The sequence below is a fragment of the Echinops telfairi genome, unplaced genomic scaffold, assembly GCF_000313985.2.
Source record: "Echinops telfairi isolate 266 unplaced genomic scaffold, ASM31398v2 ScPeMD7_31;HRSCAF=116, whole genome shotgun sequence".
Classification (NCBI taxonomy): domain Eukaryota; kingdom Metazoa; phylum Chordata; class Mammalia; order Afrosoricida; family Tenrecidae; genus Echinops; species Echinops telfairi.
Window position 1 is genome coordinate 13,853,626 of NW_022103928.1, and position 10,619 is coordinate 13,864,244.

Consider the following 10,619-nt stretch of genomic DNA (forward strand, 5'->3'; position numbering starts at 1 on the left):
GGGGGGGGGTGGGGGGTGGTGGTGGTGGTGTCCCCGGAAAAAAATACTTAGCGAGCAGACTGTGAAGCAGCTTGCTTTTTCACCCTTGCTGGGTAAAACCTGAGCTCTCTGTGGAGGTGCCTCTTGTGTGCCCTGCAGACTGTGGGCCGCACGGTTATCTTTCAGCAGATTAACTGAAAGCTTATCTATGGCAGGGCTCAATTGTTCCATGATCTGCACACCCTTTGTGCAAGAACAGGGAAAATTTGTGTTATGACAATGGCTGACAAAATGTTTAATGAAAGCTGCAATTGGCAGTAACTAAACTCCCCACGGTTTCTTTCCCTCCCCTCTTTGCCACTGAAAGGTGCAGAAATGCCTTTGACAGCATCTGCCCTGCTGACAGAGAAATTGTTTTGACAGGAGAATCTGAAACCTTCCACAGAAGAGAAATTCAGATGTTGGGGCTGGGGAGGGGCGGTCATGTTTGTAGAAATAAGTGAGATGCTTTAGATTGGTGTGCACATCAGCTGCCACCTGAAAGAGAGGCCTCATTAGGGCCTTCCCACGGATTAACTCTTTCTTTGATGGTTCTTGGGGTGTGGGGCAAGAATTCATGTGCCCTGCAGAGCTCTGGGAAAGAGATGAGTGTTGTCAGTGAGCAGAGCATCATAGGGGGGAATGGGTGTTGAAAAGTCATGCTGGGAGTTTGTTTTTCTGAAATGGGCGATCAGGAAAATAGCTGAGGATTTTTCTTAGTCCATATACGGTTAATATAAGCATTTACTGTGTATCAGCTAAATATTAGGAGGCTTCACAACAGTCAGGGATGAGTCCCACTTTTCCATTGACTTGGAGAAGCCCCTTCGTGTGTGTGTGTGTGTGTGTGTGTGTGTGTGTGTGTGTGTGTGTGATGCATTCTGTTAATACAGTAAACACCTTCCCCATTTCTCCTGGGAGAGAAAACCGTTGAGCGTCAGCAGCTTGTCACAGGGCTTGGTTTCTCTTGAGGCAGCTCTGGCCTGAAGTCCGTTGTTCCCAGCTTCTGACCCAGACTGCCCTCGCTGGGCAGTGGTAATGGGTACTCAGGGTGGGAAATTGCACCTTATAAACAACCTGCGGATCGTCATTTGCCTGTACACTGCTTCTCTGGTTTGATGGGAAGTGGAAAAGTCACTAACTCAGTGTGGCTTCCATTCCAATTCAGAAATGTCTTTTTTTCCAGTGCTGTCTGTTGGATTCTCAGTAAGTTCTGATACTGCTTATGAAGACCTTTTCTCAAGTTGTTGTCCGGTCGACTCTGACTCATGCCTTCCCCCTTTCCCCCCCAAAACATGCCATGTCAGAGTGGAACTGAGCCCAACCCCCAACCCCCCCACCCCCACCATGTCACAGTGGCACTGACCTCCATGGGTTGATATTTGGAAGTAGAGTACCAGACTTTTCTTTTGAGGCACCTCTGGGTGGACTTGAACTTTCAAACTTTTGATTAGGAGCTGAGCAGAGATTTTAAAAGAAGAATTTGTGCTGCTTTTTAAAGTGGACTTATTCTGGTCTTGGGAAAAGCCAGGCCCTAGGGGTTTCCTGATTATTCTGCACACTTTACATCAGTCTTGGTCAGTTGCTGGTGGAATGGGAAAAGAGGCAAGTGATTTCCTTCCGGCAGTTCAGAATGTGGGAGCCACAGCGCCAGCCCTGGGACACACGAGCGAGCCGGAAACAAGGACCTTTGAACCCAACCGCCTCAAGAGTCAGTAGCCTAGATCAGGGTTGGAAAGCTGCCAGTTCCTTGGACCAAGTGTTTTGTTTAGCTCACCAAGAGTTACCTGTGGGGGGGAAAGAATAACAAGAATTTGGAAGACTTCATAGAGGAGTCTTGAAGGTGACGTCACTTGCAAAGCGGATGGGTCTACACCGGTGCTCTTGCTTTGGGAGCCAGTGTGCATTTGGCCAGGTGGATGGGCAGGTGAGCACCATTGCATTGCCCTTGTCTCACACCTGGCCAGGTCCCCATTCATTTTACTGGTCTGCCCTTCGGGTGTCTTTTTCTGTTGTCTCCTCCATCATAAACTCAGAGGAGGCAATATCCTCACCCCCAACCTCACCCCCCAATTTTCCCATATGTGCTTAACGCGGGGAGAAAACCACCTCTCCGTATGTGCGGTTTCCCTCTCAGGTCTAGCCTGCTGATCCTCTGCACTCATTAATAAATACCCCAAGCACAGACAAGCTCCCACTTGACTTCAGTATGTGGTTTAAAAAAATTACCACCTTCAGTCTTTATAGTAATATAATCTCGGGACAAATTGCTTTTAATTCAGGCTGTGCCATGAACACAGATGTACCATTAGTTTCAAGTGCAGTTTGACTTTTATTTAGACAAATGTCTTTTAGTTCACAGGGAAATGGCTATCAGCCCCAGGCTAGTATTGATTGAAATGTCTCTGGAGTAAGTTTAAAAGAAAATTGCCACTCTTACGTGACACAGGGCCCTATTAGAGACGGACTTTAAACTCACGATTAGTAAAATGGTTAATTGGCAGTCATGTACGATGGGATTAACAGCTGCAATGACACTTGTTAACCTCGCCAGCCAGCCTGGGGCTGCCGTGCTTCAGCGGCAAGAAGTAGGTGCTGTGTAAAGTGAGCAGTTAGGGTCCGTCTGCATTTGCTCCAGAGGCAGTCAGCTGGCCTGAGAACCCTTAGCTGTGGAGATCTTTCTTCCTGGTGCCCCCAGTCTGCCTGCGAGGGGCAGATACCTGGTGAGAATGAGGAGGATGCTGTTCCTTCCCGTGGAGATGTAAGCTGCTACCTTGGTAGGCTGCTCACCTGTGAGGCTCTTCCTGCGTCAGGCTGGCGAGCACCGGCACCGGTGTCCAGTGATGGTGGCTCCTCCCTGTGGGAGGATCATGCCCGTGGGTGTTTGTTGGTGGGAATACAGCGTTCCTTCACTGATGCCCTTGTATCCAGAATTACAGTCATCCACTCAGCATTAATTTAGTCTGAGGGTCTTGTTTAGATTTCCACCCACTCTGTGTGGGCTGTTGTCCTGTGCCTTGCTGGTGTTTAGCAGCATCCTTGGCCCCTGCCCACCGGATGCCATTAGCGCGCCCACCCCTCATCCCTGGCTGAGCTCCGCTGGTTTAGACAGTAACGTCCATCCTTCTGCCTCTTCCTCTTCGTCACTGCTTGATGCTATTTAATGCTTTAGTAAAACATTAATTTCATAAAACACCAGCCTTGGACTTGATCCCGGGCAAAGTGTGCAGATGAAGATGCTCGCTGCAGGATACCTTTAAAGTTCTAAGTGGGGAAGTGGTATCCGTTGAAATGCATGCTGCTTTAGCCAGCCTCCCGTGAGTGGGGTTTCCACCCTCCCCACCTTACTTTGATGACTGGCTGTCTTCTGGATATAAGGAGGCTCTTCCTACCTCATTATCAGGAATGTTATTAAAAACACCAGAGGGCAGGAGCAGTTCTATGGGAGAGCCGCTGTGGGGGATGGGGGGGCGGGGGCCGTGGGTGGAGATGTAGGGAGGACTCTTGAGACTAGCACAATGCCAAGTGTTGATTTAATTGTTTTTTTCTTCTCTCTCTCGTTTTACCAGAAACCTGAGTTACAACAAACTTTCTGAGATCGACCCTGCTGATTTTGTGGACTTGCCAAATCTCCGGGAAGTGTGAGTGTTTCCCCCGAACCCTAGGAGGAGGGTGGGGGATAGGGATGGGGTGGGAGCGTTACTGCCCTCCTTGTGCAGTGTGGCAGTGTTGGAGGGAGCACAGCAACATCCCGTCCACAACAAACATACGCACCACCACCCTACTCTGCAGCCTGCTCTTTTCCTAGACAGGCAGTGAAGGGTTACTGCCCAGTTAGAATGGAGCACAGGTTCCCAAATTGACCATATGTACCGACCCGAATATCAGCCGAGGCACCTAAGTTTTACCGCAAAAGGCATTAAGAATGTGCTGAAAAATTCGGCTTATACACGAGTATATACAGTATTTGGCCTACTACCTCCACTCCATTTTTAGAAAAAAATAAAATAAGGTGACTCAGCATCCCCCTGGCAATTGAATCACTTGTGCTGTAGCCCATAATTCAGGTGAAGTGCAGGAATCTGCTTTTGCAGCTCCCCCCACCCCACCCCATCATCCCAGTGTCCCAAGGGTTGGTATTGCCCACATTGGGAAACACTGGAAATCCCAGCTTCTTGATGGGTGTATAGGGCAAACCTCTCCTTCCTAGGACTGCTTGGGCTTACACTCCTGGGCTGTGCTTTCTGCAGTTCCCAGGGAAGGAGGAGAGCAGGCCCCTGAGCAGTGGCTTATGCTGCAAGACCCCCTGCTCTCTTCCTCAGGTGTGCAGAGCTGGACAAGGGAAGGTACCTTTGACCTTCATACCTTGTCAAAGCCCGGTGACATTACAGCTTTGTGAAGCTCTTGGCTTGATCTGCCTCTTGTTTTGCTCTGTAAATTGGGCCAAAATCTTCTGCTTCCTCTTAATGTAAAGTCTTCTACCTTTAATAAGGCTGTTAGGATTATCAGGAGTTTAATCTCCATAGAGACTTTATAGAACCATTGGTTAGAAGCCAGGCATCGCCACTGTAGAAAATCTACAAGCTATAGGAATGTATAAAAACCAATTAAAGTAGCCAATATCATCACCCAGACATGATCATTATGAACACAGAGTGAAAAGTATGAGGGAGCTTCAAAACTTTCCTGGAAAAATAGAATTAGTTAATGGAATTCTTCCAGAAACTTTTTGAAGTCCCGTGTACATGAGTGGTCGTGTGTGTCAGTGTTTATGTACACTTAATTTGGGGATCAAAATGTCTATAATGGCCTGTCTCCTTTTTAATGTTTTTGAACACTTTATCATGCAATTAAAGTTTTTCAAAAAGCCTATTTCATGTTTTTGTAAAACTACTCCGTAGGGATATTCTACAATTTATCTACTCATCACTCCTTCTTGGTAGATATTTTTTATTAACATTAATACAAAAGTTCTTTGTACCTTTTTATTACGACGAATAACATGACATACTGTTTATTCCTTTGGTCCCATTTTTGATCATTTGTTCTAAGAAAATATTTCATAAAGTCAGTACAAGTTGTAACGTGCCTGCTTTCCCTACCTCCGTCTACAAATTCTTGATTTGGCTTTTACGATGTGTGTTAAAAATAGGCTTATAATTCCAAAGTTAAAAGAACCTCAGAGTTGGAAGTGGCTTTGGAAATACTTTGTCCAGTGACCTCATTTTCCCAAAGGGTCAACTGACCAGTGGTGGGGGAAGGCAAGTCTGACTATGATCACCGCCCAGGTTGCCAGACTTGGGGTCCCATCAAGGAGGGAGGCCACGTTTGTAACTGGGTTTTTCCCAGGCTGGACTCATCTCCAGTGCTTGCGGTTGGAATAGTCCATCTGTATGTGTGGAAGTCTCAAGACAGAGCGCTTTCCTTTCCAGCTGGGCAGAATGAGACTCGGGGTATTTCTGCTGTCACTCAAGTACCCACTAGCATTTGTTTCAGTACCTACCGTGTGCCAGGTACAGAAGGTGCAGTGAACAACAGACAGAAGAACGGGGCCAGGGTGATGTGCGTGAGGCACTGGTCTAGGGTGTAGAGTTTAAGACAAATTTTTCAATGCGATAGTTAAAAAAAAAACAAACCAAAGTAAATGCAAAAAAAAAATTCCATGATGTTAAACAAAAATTTAAAGAAAGAATGTTACTCTTCTGCCTCAGGCGCCAGGATGGCTTAGTGTAGGAACACTGCCAATCCTGCTCTCATGTGAAAATGTACTCCTTTGTTCATCCTGGACTTTGAATTATGCTTGTTTTTTTTTTTTAATCAAACACTATCTTAGCTACTGGTGCTTTGGGGCAGCTTTCTTAAATTTCGCACTCCCAGCTCGCCCAAGAGACTCTTCTAGTCCAGGGTCTAGTCATCATGGTCCAGACAACAAGTACGACCTCCTGGAAGGAGCTTCCATGCTAAGGGAGAAACTGAACAGGGTGATATAAGGGCTTCCCCCGTTCTTTTGCAGTGGTGAGAACTTAGTTAGGGTGCGCAGGCAGGTGACGGCTGAGCGGATGGGAATACTACGAAGGGAGGACTTCTAGTCTAGGGGCCTCCGAGAAAGCCCTGGACTGGGGCTGGCGTGCCTCGAGCGAATGGGGGTCCGGGCCGCATGGCCGTGGTGGGTAGGTCCAGTCGTTAGGAGCCCCTCTCAGGTGAGCATGTCCACTGAGCTGCCTCGGAGGGAGGCCCAGTCGTGTTCTTAGTCACCAGGCAGACGCCTAGCTTTCGCTTGCTTGCTCCATTGCTCTCCGGCTTTCTGTTCCATTCTCATCAGTGCTTTTTGGAGCTGGTGCTCCAGCCAGAACATCTGGTTTCAACCGCCCTTGGGGATGCTGGTTGTGAACCTTAACATTTGGTTTATTGCTTCACCTGTGTATTTGTCCTTAACAACTCCCGGGCGACCCTCGATGTAGGACAGAACTGCTGGTTCTGCTGTCCAGCGGAGGCGCCTGAAGTTTAGTTAGAGGGTTAACTCAGCGTGGGCACTGTCACATGGCGGAGCTGAGGGTTGACAGCAAACCTGCCTGGTGACAAAGCCTGCCCATAATTGGAGCTGCATTACTTTAAATTCCACATCCGTCATCTTACCCCCCAACAGTGATGGTTACAGACGAGGGAAAGCATGGTTGTGTATGTTCTTCCTCTCCAGGACACTCTCCAAACCTCCCCCAATCCACCCCATCTCGCCTTCCCTTACCTCTTGCCTTTGCTCCCTCCATCCAACAGTTGCTGCACTGCCAGGCAGCATCATTCACTTCGTCCCACATTGTGCCCTCTCTGCTTCGTGCATGATTTCACATGACGCTGGGGATTGCACTGTGCACTATATTCATCATCACCCTTGTATTGTTCAGGCCGTGGAGGGAACCAAGGCCTCAGGTTTGGTTGGAATCTCAGGGCTCAGAAATGGTAGTGATCTGAGCTCTCCCCGCCACCCCCCACCCCGTGGCAACACTGCTTTCCCCAGTGTAAGAATTATAAAGGTGTAGATTGAATTTCACATCTCTGTATTTGAGTGAAGTGAGGAAAACATAGGTTTGGGCTCTGGTCCTCCCTCGTACTGGGCCTTAGTTCTCCCAAGCTCTGACTTTGGGTCTTTTTCTCCTGTATCTGGGGTCCTCCTCCAAACCCCAGTGTCTAGAATGGTAAGACAGGCGAAAGGCAAGGCAGATTTTCAAGCCACATAGAACAATTAACAGTTGACTTGCGAGCCATGGCTCAGTATATGGCTCGTGTGTTCCTTGCAGTTGATTGGACGTTCCTTCAGAGCAGAACAGAGTGTGAAGTCAAGTACCTATCAGTGTTTCTCTTTTGTGAAAAAGGGGCAAAAGAGGCCTGGATTTTCTGGGGCTAGTAGGGGAGGGAATATTCCTAGCCATCATTAATGAGTTAAGCTACTGAAGTTTTCTGAAAACATAAGCGGCCTTAAGACGCTTAAAATGTAACTTTCACACATTACAGAAAAAGAAAGTTGTCAGTAAGACGACTCCTTGCAAAACTGGCGCCTGCTTATAAATGACAATAAAATACTAATTATGCCCTTAAACATGTATTTACCTCCTCTGTACTTCTGGTCTCTCTCCTGAAAACCGCATATGATAGCACGCCATGAGAGTTATAAGGATTAGTGGGAGATCGTATGAGGGAGGTTCAGAAAGTGCCTGGAAAAAAATGGAATGAAAAGATAATGGAATTCTTTGAAGCCCCCTCAAAGATCAGTGCTTAGGGCCCGTTAGGTGCAGAGGCCCCTTCTAATGCTCCTGCATTCAGAACCACACAGCCCACCAACTGTGTGTGTGATTAAGAAACCTGGAATTTTTGTTACCGTGACCGCCTCCATGCTCTAGTATCACACCCTGTCCTGTGTGGGGGATAAAAACCAAAAACTCACTGCCATCTAGTAGATGCTGACTCATAGTGACCCTATAGAACAGGGAAGAGCCCATGAGTTTCCAAGGCTGTACCTGTTTATGGGAGTAGAACGCCTCCCTGTCTTTCTCCTGAGGAGAGAGGCTAGTGGTTTCAAACTGCTGACCTGGCATATTGCAGCCCAGTGCATAACCACTAGGCTACCAGCAGTCCTCTCTGTGTCCTGTGGGATGGATGAGGTGAATTCACCGATTCCCAGAGCACTGGAACATCTCACTAGTGGCGATCCAGACCTTTTCCTAAGGGGATTCTGATAAGCTGTGGAGGCAGAAAAATGCTGTCAGGACTGTAGATGCTGAAGAAAACCCCAAAGATAGCTCACACCATTGAGTTGAGAACCCAGTAGGACAGGGTAGACCTGCTCCTGTGTGTTTCTAAGGCTGTAACTGTCTGTGGGAGTAGAAAGCCTGTCTTTCTCCCCCAGAGTGAATGGTGGTTTCAAACTGCTGGCCTTGTGGTTATCATAACCACTGCATCACCGGAGCTCCTCACTGAAAAGTGGGCGGGAAAACAGAATAGCTCCACAGTTGACAAACAGCGACTTCCCCTTGGCCGGGGCTCGGATGTTTCCCAGGAGCGGTGAGTTGAAAGCTCCAGACAGAGGGAAGCCCAGGCTGGCCGAGCGGCCGATGGTGGTTCAGGAGGGCCCCGAACCACACAGCATCACAGCCAGTTGGAAAGAGCACAAGCCCTCAGGAGGCCCCTGGAGGACACAAGGACATTTGTGCAGCTGCCCACCGCTCTGAGGAAAGCCCACCAGTGCATGCCTTCAGCGAGGAGGCCTAGACAGGAGAGGCTCCTCTATTAATAAGAGCGGGCTATTTATATGTCCCTCTTTAAAAATGGATTGGGTTACTGCTGCCCGCCCTGCAAGCACGTGGTGTGGGTGCTCTGGGCTTTCCAGAGTGCTGCTCAGGCAGTGAGTGTGGAAGGCCTCCATGTGCTCTATCCATAGGTGTTCATGGGACCTCTCTCCCTCTGTGTGTGTGTGTGTGTGTGTGTGTGTGTGTGTGTGTGTGTGCGCGCGAGAGAGAGAGGGGGTGATGGTATCCCCTGGGAAAAAGTGAAATAATGAAGAGAATGAAGGGGAAATAAGGAAGTGATGTCATTTGGAGGCCCTGCGTTTTGGCTCTTAACATCACATTTTAAGTACATATGACAAGCTGTGTAGTCCCTGCTCTGCTGGTCGGTAACTATGCCTAGGTTTCTTCTTCAAAGAAGGCAAGGATGATAATCTTGGATGGTGCTGCGGGCCTGGGTTGCTGGGTCCCACCAGCTGCTTCATGGGAGAAAGAGGAGGCAGTCTGTTCCAATAGATATTTACAGCCTTAGAAACCCTGTAGAGTCCTCATGAGCCAGGATCAACTCCAGGGGGGTTGGGGTGCAATGCCCTGAATTACGATTGTGTGTAAAGCATGCAGCACAGAATCTGGCAGAGTAAGTGCTGGGCCTTATTTATGTCATTGTTTAATATAGTTAAAATTACTGTGTTCCATATCGTTATACTGAAATACCTACCTAGCCATCTGGCATCGGCGCTGTAGATCATAAAGTCTCGCCAAAGTACTTATATACAGTATGTGCTATTCTTAAGTAGCTAAAGCACTAATAAAAGTTTCTGATTAAGTGGCCCCAACTCCAAAACCCCCCAACCAGCTACTGAGAACCTCTTCCTTTTTAGGAGACAAGCCCAGCCGACGTTACAGCCACCTGCCTGGTGGCTGCAGTGCCTCCGATGCTTGGAAATAACCCAAGTGCCCCCAGTAGCAGATTCATTAAGATGCAAGTTCATTGGTATGCAGGAGTTGCCTGCAGCTGGCTAAGGAATCCTGGCGACCCCCAGGCTCTACCATTAAGGGGCACAGTGGTGTGGAGCAGCCTGCAGGGCTGCAGCCGTGGGGAAATGAAAACACCCAGCCCAGGCCTCAGCTGCCAGCTGCGCTGCCCCTTAAAGGCAGACGACGGAGGGGCTGGGCAGCTTGCTTTCTCACTGCATGCCCCTTCTTTTCCCCTTCTGGAAATAACTTGTGTAGTCCCTGTATTAGTTTTTGGAATGGTTTGAAATATTAGGTACTTGATAAATATGTCCTCTCCCACAAATAGCAAAACAAAAAAGACACCCCCACCTCATTGTCCAAAATTAATCCTTTAGTTTGTTTTGAATGATATGTTTGAAACCCAGTTTGATGGAAAAGAGCCCTGGAGGCACAGTGAGGTAAGTGGTGGGCTGCCAGCTGCAAAGTTGGTGGTTTAAACCTGTCCCCTGCTTCAGTCTTGGAAACCCTGTGCGGCATTCTACACTCTGTCTCCTTTGCAACAACTGGTAATTTGGCGCAGTCTTGTTTCTTCCGAAATGTGAAACGTCCCTTTCCACAAGCCAAGAAATGGAAGTTTGGGGAAGGAGCTGAGCGATCTCATGGGCTATTGGGAAAGGTCCCACCTTGAGGATCTGCACCGAGGAGGTGAACTGTGCTTCCGAGGGGGCACCGTGTGTTCCCGAATCCCCAGGAGAAGGGTCCCACAGAGAAGCTCAGCATTTCAGAGTGAACTGTGCTTCTGAGGGGGCACCGTGTGTTCCCGAATCCCCAGGAGAAGGGTCCCACAGAGAAGCTCAGCATTTCAGA

General features: G+C 48.4%; 1 protein-coding gene across 1 annotated transcript in view; it reads left to right on the plus strand.

The window, feature by feature from the left end:
- The window catches only part of LRIG1 (leucine rich repeats and immunoglobulin like domains 1), a 105,197-nt gene that overhangs the window by 42,328 nt on the left and 52,250 nt on the right, over positions 1-10,619 (plus strand). The window contains exon 4 of the mRNA XM_045290123.1: positions 3,588-3,659. Within this exon, the coding sequence (XP_045146058.1) occupies positions 3,588-3,659 (72 nt within the window). The remainder of the gene's footprint in view (positions 1-3,587; positions 3,660-10,619) is intronic.